Source organism: Nerophis lumbriciformis, linkage group LG02 (genome assembly GCF_033978685.3).
Source record: "Nerophis lumbriciformis linkage group LG02, RoL_Nlum_v2.1, whole genome shotgun sequence".
In the NCBI taxonomy this organism is placed as follows: domain Eukaryota; kingdom Metazoa; phylum Chordata; class Actinopteri; order Syngnathiformes; family Syngnathidae; genus Nerophis; species Nerophis lumbriciformis.
The window spans coordinates 39,667,688-39,683,715 of NC_084549.2; the positions used below are offsets into that span (position 1 = coordinate 39,667,688).

Here is a 16,028-nt window from a genome sequence, read left to right on the forward strand (position 1 = left end):
TACCTATACAAATCCGGGCTGGAACAGAGGACAGGGATATCCAGAAGGAGACCCATGAAAGGACCACCAGCAGGCTTGAAGGGACATATGTCTCCAGGATAAAGTACAGGATGCTCCTCTTTAGTTCAAAGTGGAATACCAGCTTTGGGTAGTGACCTTTTACACAACAGATACAAAGTGGGTAAGTTGACATTCTACTAACAGTTACAACTATTTGCTAAAACAAGACAGTGCTTTCCTTGTATTTTCATATAGTTACTTGAAAACATATATTGTTACATAATCATAATGATGATACTATTTGTCTTATCACTAATATTTAGCACTATACAGCACTATCTCTTCCGGGACGCTACAATATACACCCCCGCTACCTCCAAAAAAATTCACAGGGGGTACATTGCTGAAAAAAGGTTGAGAACCACTGACCTAGTATATACAATAATATAAACCAAGTCATTGTATTTCATTTAGGATAATTTAATAACTTCATTTAAATAAAAATATATTATTTGTCTTTTTTAGATACAGTCAATAAATAATATGAACATGTATCATAACATGGAAATCTAAGAGAACGTGTTGTGAATGAGGCTGCTTGTGGACCTGGAAATTATTATTATTATTTTTTTTACACATTTTTATTAAAAAAAAAAAACAGTTTTTCTAACGTATTCAATTTTAGACGCTTTCTTTTCTTAGTTATTATTTCTCCGGCTGTAGAAAAGACCCGCTCACAGGGCACAGAGGAGGCGTCAGTGCGACACAGTTCGCGTATCGTTCACGTGACCAAAACAGCTCATGATCGGTCACGTGACTTTCTAAAAGCGATACGCGCACCGACACAGGGTTTCGCTCTATGAGCTCGACGCATGCGCCGATGCATCGGTGTTGCCGGACCCATCACTACTGCAAAGGGTTCTGGGTATTTGTTCTGTTGTGTTTATGTTGTGTTACTGTGCGGATGTTCTCCCGAAATGTGTTTGTCATTCTTGTTTGGTGTGGATTCACAGTGTGGCGTATATTTCTAACAATGTTAAAGGTTTTTATACTAGCACCCTCAGTGTAGCCTGTATCGCTGAAGATCAAGTATGCGTTGCATTCACTTCTGTGTGCGTGCCACAGCCGCACATATTATGTAACTGAGCCAGCACTCGTTGGACTGGACGAAAAGGGGACGTTACAATTCTCGGGAGGGGCAATGAAATGAAACCTGCCACGCAAGCCCCGAAAGAACATTTTGAAAATCAAGACTACATTTACTGCAATTGCATTTGTACACTATTTTTTACCTTTAGATTTATTCTCATCTACCAACCTCTTTTAGTCACTTACATGTCCCATGTAATGTACCACAGAATTTTTTTTTTAGTAGATACATTTCGAACATTATTATCATTGAAAATGTAATGTAAAATTGTGTAACATGCATGCAAAGCACGTTTCCCATTTGGAAAGTCTAACCTGTAGCCACGCCCCTTCGGGTAATATACTTCCGGTCTTGCGACCTTCGTTTACGTCAAAAATATAAATTTTGCCTATAAACAATATAATCGTCAGCAATGTTTCGAAAGCAATTTAAGCACAAATGTAATAATAATAATATAATAATAATAATAATAATGTAATAATACTAATGTAAGTAACACTTTCAAATCTACAAAAAGTGCAAACAAATTCAATATATTGGTACTGACCAAGGAGGATCAATATCTTAATTTCCAAGGTTTCTACGTGTCTGGGCAAGCCTTGTCTGTGTGCAACGATATACAATAATTAGGCCACATCATCATTGACAAGATGACGGATGATGCTGACATGCTTAGACAGAAAATAATGCTGTGTGTCCAAGCCAATATGTTGGTGAGAAAATTTCACTACTGCTCTGATGAAGCAAAGGTGTACTTGTTTGGAGCTTACTGTACCCCTATGTACACAGCACCCCTCTGGGTGAGGTTCAAGAAAGAGAGCTTGCACTAACTCCAGGTTGCATATAATGACTGTCTCAGAATCCTGCTCGGAAAGCCCAGGGGTAGTAATGACAACAAACTTTTTTGTGATTTAGGGATAAACACCTTCCACGCCACCCTGAAAAAACTGATGTTTAAGTTTATATGTAGACTGCAGGAGTCCGAGAATGATCTTATTATACAGATAACCAATCCTAAGAATAGTTCTGTTAGGTACCAATTCTATATATGAAAGCACTGGTATTTGTGCCTTTTATAGAATGTGTAGATGCATTTTTTAAAACATTATTATTATATATTTTTCATTGCTGCTTTTATTATTTATTAGATTTCTTTTTACTGAATATGCACACGAATATGCGCGTTTTAATTTTATGTGATAATGCCTTTTATACTGTATTTTTTGTTTTATGTACTGTATGTGATTGTACGTCTACTTGGACGTTGGAGTCGGCATGAAAGGTTGATTGATTGATTGAATATAATGTGGCCAGATTACTTACCAAAATATGATTGAAAACGTCATGTTTTCCCTATACTCAAGCGTGTAAGAGTGCATGTGCAATGAGATGCAAAAGTGAAACTTGTGCATAACTTTTTCCTACGTTGCCGCAAATAGATACATTCTATTTATACCTTTAATTTATTACTTCATCATTGTTCCAAAATGCTGGTGTTGCTGTGTGTGAATGCTTAAAGGTGAGCTTTGATGACGTTATGATGAGTGAAATGTTCGATGCTAGGTTTGCTGCTATCCAGGTGGAACAAATCATTTTGCATTTTTGATAGGGGGATGTGAGTAGTGTTGGACATTCCTAATTTTAGTCAAGCAACCTTATAATTGAACATTTATGACATGGTTTTAATACTGTCATATTGATAAGGCAGAAAAAACATCTTCACACTTTCTAGAAATGTGTCAGGAGTGGGAGGTGTGTTGTGGGTGGGGATATATATCGTATATCTGTATTCATCGGTACTCTATGTAATTGGTGTACATTTGTCATTCCACATTTTATTAGCTTCATTATTTTCATTATTATTGCTACTTTATTTGTGATTATTCCAAGCTGATTATCAGATCATAGAGTTGGGCGATTATGGCAAAAAAGAAAAAAAATCATATCACAAATATCACTTTTTTTTATATAGCTTTCATCCTGCCAGTTAAAAAGCATTTGTACTAAAACCAAATAAACTTGGGATTAGTTCAACTTTGTTTTACATTCTAAATACATAAAAAAAGTAACACATTACAATGCACCAATAAATTCAAGTTTACATGTTTTCAAGTAAAAGAAAGCACAAATATGCATCAGTTATTATTTTAACATGGGTGGTCCAACTACAGTATTAGAAACTGTCAAGTTATCATGAACGGTGATCGCGTCCACAATCTCCGAGCATTGGCAGTAGTAGCAAAGCTTTTTCACACAGCTTTTGGACGACAAGTAGTCATCAAATTTGTAAAAGGAACATATCACCTGACATATAGAATTAATTTGAGAACTGTTCGGCTCTGTATTTTGGAGTTAGTTTGGAAGCAAGCACAGAGATGACCCTGAAGGATGTGTTGCTGCCGTCTAGAGTGCTGGCCCCCGCTGGCCAAGCTCCATGGAGGTAAGTGTCAAGTACACAATCCCCGTAAACATGATTTCCCCTTTTCCTCTCAATGACAAAGTCCAGTCACATTATGCCAATTTCCGCGACTTTCCGCATTTCGATTCTGTTTTTAGCAACCATTGATTCAGTTTGCGATTCCATTGACGGGTAAATCTAGGATTCTGTTTACCTCCGCGTACCTCGTAACCGGAAGTTAAAAAAATTCAAGTTCAAGTTGTTTATTGAGTATGTCATAGTCAGCTCCACATCATACATGTAGTACATAATATACATACATATCTCCAGTGAACAGTCTTTTGCTCAATGGCAATATTATTATTTCACAAAAAAGAAGAGAACATTTAATTAATAAAATAAAATAAAATTAAATTAAACATACATATAAAGGTAATGGGAAGAGGTATAACCTTTTTGAATCCCCCTTTTATACATAATTACTTTAACTAATATCCAGTTTCCCCTGAACCACATTTTATCACAATCATCTGAATCCGCATAACTCCATTTTCCCAGAACAATGTGCTTACAATTCTCAATATATCATCAGATCATATATCAGTCATATAAGTCATTCATACTCATATTCAAAATAAGCCTAGACCTCAATATACCGAACCAAAATATTAGATTTGTACAATTTCTTAAATTGCTCAATGTTTGAACAGTGTTTAAGCTCATCACTCAGGCTGTTCCATATTTTCACCCCACAGACTGAGACACAAAAACTTTTCCCTGTGCTAAGTGCTGAAGCGTGTTTGAATCGCCTCCGATTGGCTGTTCTGTTGTGTTTTTTATTATGCTTTGCAGCGGCACCTGAATGAATGTGACAGCACGTGCATGTCATAATTACAACAATAAGTAAACAACTAAAAAAGTACAGATAGCAGTATCATTAGCCTAGAATTTTAACTCTTTGACCGACCCAGATGGGAACTAATACCAAAAAATACCGGCACTCGGTACACATCACTAGACGCAAGTCCACGTAAAATGCGTCAATTGCGTGACTCTAACACCAAGTGTCGGCAGCCCTGTGGTAAAGCAGCACTAGCACTAGCGTTGGCTGAACTGTAGTTCTAGCTCTAGTTTAGTTATAATTTGGTCTAAAAACTGGCAGTGAGGTTAATGTAATAATTTTCAAATAGTGGGGCAAAGGTTGCTGTGATATTCCTGGAGTTGTCTGAAAGACAAGGGACTTCCAGTACTAGCATCTTTTTTTTATTCTTGAACCATACACTTTGCTTTGGTTTTTGGCTGAAACCAGCGATCTTGGGCTCTAAAAGGTTGGTGACCACTGGCCTAGAGGATGCAGCTGCCAAAAAGATGGATAAGCATTTTTGTTCCAAAGAGGTTCCTGTGTGATGGTAACATTACACAGCTTTATTTTAAGTGTAAGTGTGTTCTGTGTTGGGTGGGGGAGGCTTTATTTTTTTCTTGACTGTAAAATGTATGTGTGGCGCCCCCTGTTGGTTGTGCTAAAATATGCTTGCATACATGAAATACAGAAATCATTGAACATTTTATAATCATTAGACCAGTACTTCTTATCGGGGAGGGTATTATAAGTTATCAGGGGGGCGTGAGAAACAATACACATGTCTTCAGTGAGGTAGCATGTAGGCTTTGGTATAAAAAGGATTAAAAAATAAATAAATGAATACATATTATTAGGTTCTCAATCGTATTTCAATCTGGGGGGGCGTGGAAAAAATCATGTCCCCAAAGGGGGCAAACAAAATATAATTAAGAAGCAATGGGTTAATACTCGGGATGTCCGATAATATCGGACTGCCGATAAATACTTTAAAATGTAATATCGAAAATTATCGGTATCGCTTTCAAAATTATCGGTATCGCTTTCAAAAAGTAACATTTATGACTTTTTAAAACGCCGCAGTGTACATGTACGTAGGGAGAAGTACAGAGCGCCAATAAACCTTAAAGGCACTTCCTTTGCGTGCTGGCCCAGTCACATAATATCTACGACTTTTCACACACACAAGTGAATGCAACATAGGTCACACTGAGGGTGGCCGTATAAACAACTTTAACACTGTTACAAATATGCGCCACACTGTGAACCCACACCTAACAAGAATGACAAACACATTTCGGGAGAACATCCGCACCGTAACACAACATAAACACAACAGCACAAATACCCAGAACCCCTTGCAGCACTAACTCTTCCGGGACGCTACAATATACACCCCCGCCACCCCCTAACAACCCCCCACCTCAACCCCCCCCCCCCCCCCCCCCCCTCCCCCAAACCCCACCCACCTCAACCTCCTCATGCTCTCTCAGGGAGAGCATGTCCTAAATTCCAAGCTGCTGTTTTGAGGCATGTTAAAAAAAATAATGCACTTTGTGACTTCAATAATAAATATGGCAGTGCAATGTTGGCATTTTTTCCATAACTTGAGTTGATTTATTTTGGAAAACCTTGTTACATTGTTTAATGCATCCAGCGGGGCATCACAACAAAATTGGGCATAATAATGTGTTAATTCCACGACTGTATATATCGGTATCGGTTGATATCGGAATCGGTAATTAAGAGTTGGACATTATCGGAATATCGGATATCGGCAAAAAAAGCCGTTATCGGACATCTCTAGTTAGTACAAGTTAATATATGATCATAAGTCACAACGAGCAAGCAGTATGGATTATTTAGATGTGGCATTGGTGGAACGCCTGCATTATATCAGACTGCGAGCTAGGAGGACATAGCGGCCTGTACCAGTTCTTGCTGTTTTACTGGGCCATGGAGCGTTGTTGTCTCTGTAGCCTGGATGATCAGTTTCGAGGCTCTTCTCCTATCAACCATTTATTATTATCACTCCTGAGTGGTGAGTACCTGTTAGTAAATAAGTGTGTGGAACATATCATTAAAGCTTAAAGCGTAAACAAGTGGCTGTTTTATAAGTACGTCTCCCCATGAGTGTTCTCAATGTGTAACCGACACTAATAGCAGAGATCTACCGTTCTGTATGTATGTTCAACCAGAGAAAACAGACACTTTTTTTTCCGCATGAGAACTTGCTCCGAGGACAAAAAACAGTTATTTATGTAATGAGATCAAGAAGGCAAAAAATAAAGGCATACGATTAGCTTTAGGGTTGTTTGGTCATGCTGACGATGCTCTCTGATGACAAAAGTGCTCAGCGCATGTTTGCGGGCAACCAGAGCTCCACCCATGTGACAAAGCCACATACTTCTATCGGATACACTGAAAGGGTAAAAGTATTAGGAGTATTCAGTTACCAGTTTCATAGATGGCCTCTGACACAGAGGTGTAGTGGTCCTCCACTGTGTACTGAGCCAGCTGCAGAGTGTCTAGGCCGCTGACAGACTCATTTCCTCTGGTCCAGTAGAACATGACATCGTTGATATTGTAACCCCCTATAGAAGGAGTAACAGATGGAAAGTGACATACAAATGCTAGAACGTTGAACCAAATTAGTTTTAGAAAAGATTTGTCAGAGGAAATACATCATTTAGATTCTACCAAAAAAAAATCCATTACATAAGCGTGATGGAATATTAACAGCAATTATGCATTTTTTTGATTACACTCAGTGTAGTGCACTCTTGGTCAAATAGAATACGCTTGGTGAATTAAGCTCGTGTCCTCGTATGACACAGCAAAGCTACTATTATGACGGCTCGTAGAAGATTATGTAGCATAGATTGTCAGTAAAGCAAAACAAAGCACTGGTGAGGGAGGACACCTTGTAAAGTGAGTTAACTGCCATACTAAGTTTCTGCACCTCCCACGGTTAAGTTATTATGGGATTACAAGCTTCAGTTGGCGGCAAAGTCCCTTTTGGAGCGCGACAAGTGCACAGCAATTTATAAAACTATCCAGAAAAGCTCCTTTAAAGAGGATGTGTTCCTCTCAACATTTCAAAACACCTGAAACTGACAAACTAGGAAAACCTCCAAGAAGCTTTCAAAACATTGTTTTGTTCAATGTGTTCGAGTCACCGTGGAAAGAAAAAACAAAATGTTTTTGTTGTGATCAAGCTAAAACAGCTTGACACAAAAGGTCCAATAGGAGTTGTTCAGGGATATGCAGCCGTCATGTAAAAGTCCTGATGAAAGGCATAACTCTTGCCTTGTATGAAACAAAGGAATAATACATTATGCCTTGTACAGTATGCTTGGTACGGTAAAAAGCTGTGACCAGAATTTTACCGTAAAAATAACAGAAGCACCGTTTTTTAATTTACAGTAATGCACTGTAAAGGTTTACGGTCAATGTCTGGCTGCCAGTTTTTTTTTTACCGCAAAATCTACAGATTTCTTTTTACAGTGTAATGTGATGTATTTCTACTTGTTCATGTAGTAGTTTGTAAGCTTTATTGAGCATGAACAGGTTCAAATCCGATTCAGATCTACTGCAAACCGCAATAATAAAAGTATTAAGGCCATGTCCACATGAACACAGATACTTTCAAAACCACATATCCAGGTTTGAAATGATCTTCATCTACACAAGAGTAGTTTCAAAACAATCTATGTCTACACACAAACGCATACACCAGCTGTCATACACATTTTGTGCATTCAGAAGCCAAAAGCAGCATTACGCCTCCATCAATATGATTTTTTCTGTGATATACTACATGTACAATGACATGTACTTTATCTTTATAATCAACCCAAATTTACATGGAGCCCAGGGAACGTTATATCCATCCATCCATTTTCTACCGCTTATTCCCTTTGGGGTCACGGGGGGCGCTGGAGCCTATCTCAGCTACAATCGGGCGGAAGGCGGGGTACACCCTGGACAAGTCGCCACCTCATCGCAGGGGAACGTTATACTTTTTTTTTAATATAATTTTGCCTATCATTCACAATCCTTATGTTAGATAAGAACACATATGTTTTTCTTGTTTTATAAAATCTTTCTTTCTTTCTGTCTTTCTTTTATTTCCAACATGAACCCACTTACAGTATAATACATCACACAATTTCATATAATTTCTCTTTACATCATGTCCGAAAAGGAGTAGGAAGAAGTAAAGCTTATTTAATCCTACCCCTTTCCCCCTTCAGAGCGTTTACAAATAAATACGTTAATTTACTGAATTATTTTTGTAACACAATTACATCAGTGAATGATTAATACAGCAGTTATTGTAATAGATAATTAAGTCAGTCATGATAAACATACTGAGATGAAGAATATCCCATTTTCAATAAGGTTGAAGGTATTTCTCATAATTCTTCATCTTTGTACTTGGTGAGCACTTTTAATTTGAACAACCTCATATCTGTACATTGTTTAACTCCTTTACCTAATCCATTCCATAGTTTAATAGTCTAAATAGTAAATGAATGCGATCAAAAGTATCCGGCTTACTTTCAAAATAAAATAGTCCGTCTTTAAAGGGGAACTCCACTTTTTGGGGGAGTTTTGCCTATCGTTCACAATCATTATGAGAGACATGACGATGGATGTATTTTTATAATTTTTTTGCATTCTATATATTAAATAAATGCGACCAAAAGTTTGCTTACAATGGAGCCTACGGGAGCCACACAATTCGACCTACAAAGCCCTTAAAAAACATTCAAACACCTCCATTGACGTTCTATATACATGATGTAAGTATATAGTATGTTATTTAGTGTCATGTCTGTGTTGATCATGTTTTTGTTTGGCCATGTGCTGTTTGGTTTTGGACTCTTTTTAGTTCCTGCTTTTCACTCCCTTGTCTTGTTTCCATGGTTACCCATTAGTTTCACCTGTTCCACATTTGGACTCATTGTGCACTCTTGTTTTGTCACCATAGCAACCATTACTTTTCACCTGTCACGTCACGCACCTGTTTCACATTTTGAGTCCCGCACCTGTTTTCGCTAATCATGTCTGTAGTATTTAAGTTCATTGTTTTCAGTTTGTCTTCATGGCGACATCATACCCCTGTCACACTCTGTTTACCTCTGCGCACTTCATGCCATGTCCAAGTAAGTTTTTTTGATTCATGCCACAGTTAGCGACTTTTGTTTATGTCCTTAGTTTTTTGCCCACGTGCAAGTATCTGTTTCATTTGTCAAGTTTGTACTTCCGCCTTGTGCGCACCTTTAGTTTGTTCCTTTTGTTATAGTAAAATTAAATATGTATTCACCTGCAAGTCATATCTGGTCCAAATCTTTTGCACCTCGGGAGAACAAACCACGCCACAGTCCAAGTCATGACATTTAGTAACGGGAATATTTATAATAACTTTTAATATTTATGTATTTTGATCATTTTAAGCAAAAGCATAACCGCCACATTGATTTCAAAAATACAAAACAACATTCTTTTTTTTTTTTAACATTATCACTGATTATTACTCTATAGAGAGCCGACAAACATAATAAAACATCACTTTCTGTGCACGCTCTGCTGTCATTAGGATGCTGACTGCTAGGATGTTTATATATTCCCATTTAGATAAAGAATGAACCACATGTCTTTTTGTGTCATTCTTGGCATTTCTGGTACTAAATTGGGTGTCAAAGTGTCCCAACTTGTTGGATTAAATCCTCGTCCTTCTACTACCCAGGTGAGAGGCATTATTTTTGATCTACAATAAACTTCCACAATAGAGTATTGTTGGCATTTTTTGGATGTTTTTTTATTGGGTTCAATGGGCAGAATGGAGGATCTCCCATTGGCTCCACTTTAAGCGGACTTAAATTTTTGTTTATTTACGAGTTAAAATACATTAAAAAAACATCTGTTGTCATGTCTTTCATAATGGTTGTGAACCATTGGCAAAATTCCAAAAAAAGTGCAGTTCCCCTTTAACAGTCCTTATGTAAGACAAGAACACATACGTTTTTCTTGTTTTATACATTCTTACTACTAATTAAATGTGAGCAAAAATCATCTTACAATGGAGCCTATGGGAGTTGCTCTTTTCTGCCTATGAAGTGTTTAAAAAACATCCAAACACCTCCATCAATGTTTTATATACATTATGTAAGTATATATGTAATGTAGTAATGTGCACATTTATAATAACGTAATATTTACGTATTTTGAGAATTTCAAGCATATTAATTTTGCAAACACATCGCAACGTTAACTTTTCCCTTCGACAACATCACTGATTATTACTCACTGCAGACTTCATGACATTCAACAAACATAATAAAACATCACTTACTGTACAATGTCTGCTGTGACTGGGATACCGACTGTTGGGATGTTGATATATTCCCATGTAGATGAAGAATGACTCATAACCCTCGCAGATAAAAAAGAGAGATCGAACCAAGTTTCTTTTCAGGCCTTTCTTGCCATTTCCGGGTCTACATTGAATGCTAAAGTTAACCGACTTGTCGGATTATGTCCTCATCCTTCCACTATCAGGGTGAGAGGCATTTTTTATGATATAAAATAAACGTCCACAAGTGCGAGGTGATAGAGAAAGCAGCTCTCCATCTGATGATGTCAATATAGCAGCACAAGCTACTACTCTCTGTGATTACGGTGCCACTATAAATAGTCTGTCTGCGTTAGCGCTTATAATAACAATATCACTAATACTTGGTTAATATTCAGGGCACAAAATGTAAATGGAGTATTGTTGCGAGTGTTTAGATGTTTTTTTAGACGGCTTTATGGGCGGAATAGAGGACCTCCAATTGACTCCATTGTAAATGGAATTTTTTTTGCGTTTACTTACGAATTAGAATGTTTTAACATTTTACTTGGACTAGAACAGTCAACTTCGGTGATGATTAATGGTTTAAAATGCATCCATCTTCCTGTCTCGTAATGAGTGTGAACGATAGCCCACATTTTAAAAAAGTGCAGTTCCCCTTCAAGTGCCTAAAGCGGGGTCAGCAACCCGCGGCTCTCGAACCACATGCGGCTCTTTAGTGCCACTATAGTGGCTCCCTGGAGCACTTTTAAAAAATGATTGAAAATGGAAAAAGATGGGCGAAATATTTTTTGTTTGTTTTAGTGAGTTTTTTGTTTGAGGACAAACATGACACAAACCTTCCCAATTGTTAAAAAGCCCACTGTTTAATATGTTTGTGTGTATGCTTCACCGATGAGATTATTTGGTGAATATCGTTTTGTCCTACTAATTTCGGCGGTTCTTGAACTCATCATAGTGTGGACTGTGATGCAACAGTTTGCTTACATGTAAAATCGTTCACTCCTTCTTTGTCTCATTTTGTCCACCAAAAGTTGTATGCTGTGCGTGAATGCACAAAGGTGAGCTTTGTTGGTGTTATTGACTTGTTGGAGTTCTAATCAGGCATATTTGGTCAGTGCATGACTGCAAGCTAATCAATGCTAGTTTTGCATGTCTCAGGATACATTATCTGTATGTAATATTGGCTGCATTTCTGATAGTTGTTTGTCTGCCATGTTGTTCCAGACCACAGCAAACATTACCTAGCTTGCCAAAGATTGTAATAAATCTATTAAAAGAAGACAGCCTGCCTTTCCTTAAACTTGGACACACACATCTATACCTTTGGCCATTAAAAGCCAGTCATTTCCATGAGTTATCTCACCTTCAGAGTAGCCTCTGATTTACTAATGGTTTCTAATGTTGTAAAAATATGTAGAATAAATATTACATTTCAACATTTTTGTCATTGAAGATTTGCTTCAGCCTGCGACACATAGTCATTTTGATAGTAGGCTATTATAGCTAATATAGACACGTCATGTGTTGCCTTCATTATAACACTTATATATGGCATTTCATTTTATGTGGCTCCAGACATATTAGTTTTTTGTATTTTTGGTCCAACGTTTTGGGTTGGCGGCCTCTGGCCTAAAGCATAGAGAATACTAACAAGGAGCCAAGGTAATATCTTGAATGTTTAAGTGCCCAAAGTGCACGTATGTGCATATGCTGCTGCAAACCTCTTGTGTAATTAATGATAAGGTATTTAATCATCAATATATCACATGTGCAATGAAGCACCCATTGTCTTTAACATCAGTGCACACTAACAAGGAGTGCAGGGTAGTTATTTATTTTTTTTATTTTTTATTGTTAGTTGCCCAGGCGCTTAAAGGCCTACTGAAACCCACTACTACCGACCACACAGTCTGATAGTTTATATATCAATGATGAAATCTTAGCATTGCAACACATGCCAATACGGCCAGGTTAGCTCACTAAAGTGCAATTTTAAATTTCGCCCGAATTATCCTGCTGAAAACGTCTCGGTATGATGACGTCAGCGCGTGACGTCACGGATTGTAGAGGACATTTTGGGACAGCATGGTGGCCAGCTATTAAGTCGTCTGTTTTCATCGCAAAATTCCACAGTATTCTGGACATCTGTGTTGGTGAATCTTTTGCAATTTGTTCAATGAACAATGGAGACAGCAAAGAAGAAAGCTGTAGGTGGGAAGTGGTGTATTGCGGCAGGTGTTGTGCCGAATAACGCACCCTCGCCGTAGAATGCACCCCCTGACTGTTGTGCCGGATAACACAGCTGGTGTTTCATTGTTTACATTCCCGGAAGATGACAGTCAAGCTTTACCATTGGCCTGTGGAGAACTGGGACAACAGAGACTCTTACCAGGAGGACTTTGAGTTGGATGCGCAGACGCGGTACCGTGAGTACGCATGCAGCTGCGGCTTCCAAACATTTGATCGCTTGCCCGTACGTGCGTGCCGCTATGTTCATGTCACGTACGTAACTTTGGGGACTTTGGGGAAATATATGTGCTGTATGAACTTTGGGAAGGTGAACGGTACTTTGGGCTGTGGGATTGAGTGTGTTGTGCAGGTTTTTGAGTTGTATTGGCGGGTTATATGGACGGGAGGGGGGAGGTGTTTGTTATGCGGTATTAATTTGTGGCATATTAAATATAAGCCTGGTTGTGTTGTGGCTAATAGAGTATATATATGTCTTGTGTTTATTTACTGTTTTAGTCATTCCCAGCTGAATATCAGGTCCCACCCGCCTCTCACAGCATCTTCCCTATCTGAATCGCTCCCACTGCCCTCTAGTCCTTCACTCTCACTTTCCTCATCCACAAATCTTTCATCCTCGCTCAAATTAATGGGGAAATCGTCGCTTTCTCGGTCCGAATCGCTCTTGCTGCTGGTGGCCATGATTGTAAACAATGTGCAGATGTGAGGAGCTCCACAACCTGTGACGTCTCGCGCATATCGTCTGCTACTTCCGGTACAGGCAAGGCTTTTTTATCAGCAACCAAAAGTTGCGAACTTTATCGTCGATGTTCTCTACTAAATCCTTTCAGCAAAAATATGGCAATATCGCGAAATGATCAAGTGTGACACATAGAATGGACCTGCTATCCCCGTTTAAATAAGAAAATCGCATTTCAGTAGGCCTTTAAATAACTTCAATATCTGTTGAAAACATTAGATAATGTCGCACCACTCTTATGACACAAAGCAAAAAGTCTTGCTTGTCAATATTGTAGTGGCGGGCTACAGGGTGTTAGCCAATGACTTAGGCTGGGAGGAGAGACTTCCGGGGAGAGATAGGGAAGTGATGTTGAGGATAGGAAGTAGAGGTTCGAGGATTGCCGGGAAAAGAGGGGAGACGCACATTGGGGTTGTTGTGTGGTTGAATCGCATCTTGTGCAATAAAGACAAGACAAAGAAGTTGTATGAGCCTACATTCCTGGGATATTACAATATTGTCCCATCAGCTGGAGGACTGACAGGGATTGCATCCAAACAGCTGACTGTCATTAGTGTCGCTGGGAGTCTATCAATCCATTTTCTACCGCTTGTCCCGTTCGGGGTCGCGGGGGGTGCTGGAAGCTATCTCAGCTGCATTCGGGTAGAAGGCGGGGTACACCCTGGACAAGTCGCCACCTCATCGAAGGGCCAACACAGATACACAGACAACATTCACACTCACATTCACACACCAATTTAGTGTTGCCAATCAACCTATCCCCAGGTGCATGTGTTTGGAGGTGGGAGAAAGGGAACCCACGCAGTCACGGGGAGAACCTGCAAACGCCACACAGAGAGATCCCGAGCACAGGATCGAACCCAGGACCTTCGTATTGTGAAGCACGTGCACTAAACCCTGTTCCACCGTGCTGCCTCTGTGTCCCTGGAACTTATGGGTAGCAGCAGCAGCGTCATTTTCATCAATGTAGAGTGAAAATAGAGGTGTGTTTACCTTTAAACACATTAATCTTCGTGTGTGTAAAGCCAGAAAGGCCGTGTTGTTTTCTATAAACTGAACTTTCGTGTCAGTGCACAACCATTACGCCATCAGAAGAGTTCAAGTTCAAGCCGTGGACACGCATATGTTGAGGAGAGAGTTTTGGAACTCTTTCCTCTGGCCAGTGTTTACAAAGATGTGCGTTTTTAAGGCCAAAAGGCCTAAATGCATAGAAAAGTATGTGTTTATTAAAGATCCATGTTCGGTAGTTTAAACCGAGCACCGTTATAATATCATATCATATTGGGGACGGTGTGGCGCCGTTGGGAGAGTGGCCGTGCCAGCAACCTGAGGGTTCCTGGTTCGATCCCCAGCTTCTACCAACCTAGTCACGTCCGTTGTGTCCTTGAGCAAGGCACTTCACCCTTGCTCCTGATGGGTTGTGGTTAGTGCCTTGCATGGAAGCTCCCGTCATCAGTGTGTGAATGTGTGTGTGAATGGGTGAATGTGGAAGTAGTATCAAAGTGCTTTGAGTACCTTGAAGGTACAAAAGCGCCATACAAGTATAACCCATTTACCATTTATCATAGCAGTGCAAGTGTCCCTAATGCTGTGGCCAGTATTTGTACCTCACTTCTTTGGTGTGTTTCCCACATTGTTCACTAGAGGGAGCAAGAGATACACAAGTGCCAATGAAGTGTTGTTTACTGACTGTACTGTACATTGATTACCTGACATAAAGCCTTGTATTACTTGATGTGTTATGGACTCTCTGAATAATTAACCAGAAGTGTGCCTTATAAAGAGCAATGGTTCAGAGCTATTTGTTTTCCCCATCTCGCCTTGACAACTATGGGCACAAGCGCATTACAGTATACGAGGAGGAACTAACACAGCACACTTCTTGGTTCCTTGAAAATACATCGGCTCACAGGTTCAAATGGTCACCAAATGTACGTTACAGCAGATATATCTTTGACACCGTGTGCTGTCAGAAGATACTAAATATTTGACCACATTCCTGATATTAAAACTCAATGTTCTCCCCACAGTGGATCTGTATAAAACTGACTTTTTGCATAACATCAAAATAAATAAATCTTTGACAACATTAACACATGTGAGCGAGGAGGGAGAATAAAGGGAAAAAAGGCAAGATAAAGAAGGAAAGACAAACTTGAAGAAACTGAGTGAGAGACGAGAGGTGCAGATATTTAGCCGGGATTTATTGAGGCAGTGGAGGAAGGAGCTGTCATCCTCTCAGTTACTTAACTTCAACCTCCAGATGTCTTT

General features: G+C 39.1%; 1 protein-coding gene across 3 annotated transcripts in view; it reads right to left on the reverse strand.

Annotated features, from left to right (window-relative positions):
• LOC133607723 (gamma-aminobutyric acid receptor subunit pi) overlaps positions 1-16,028 on the reverse strand; it is a 159,201-nt gene that overhangs the window by 17,129 nt on the left and 126,044 nt on the right. For all 3 annotated transcript variants that reach the window (XM_061962624.1, XM_061962632.1, XM_061962639.1), the window contains 2 exons: positions 6,864-7,001; positions 4-156 (listed from right to left, as the gene is read on the reverse strand). In XM_061962624.1, the coding sequence (XP_061818608.1) occupies positions 4-156; positions 6,864-7,001 (291 nt within the window). The remainder of the gene's footprint in view (positions 1-3; positions 157-6,863; positions 7,002-16,028) is intronic.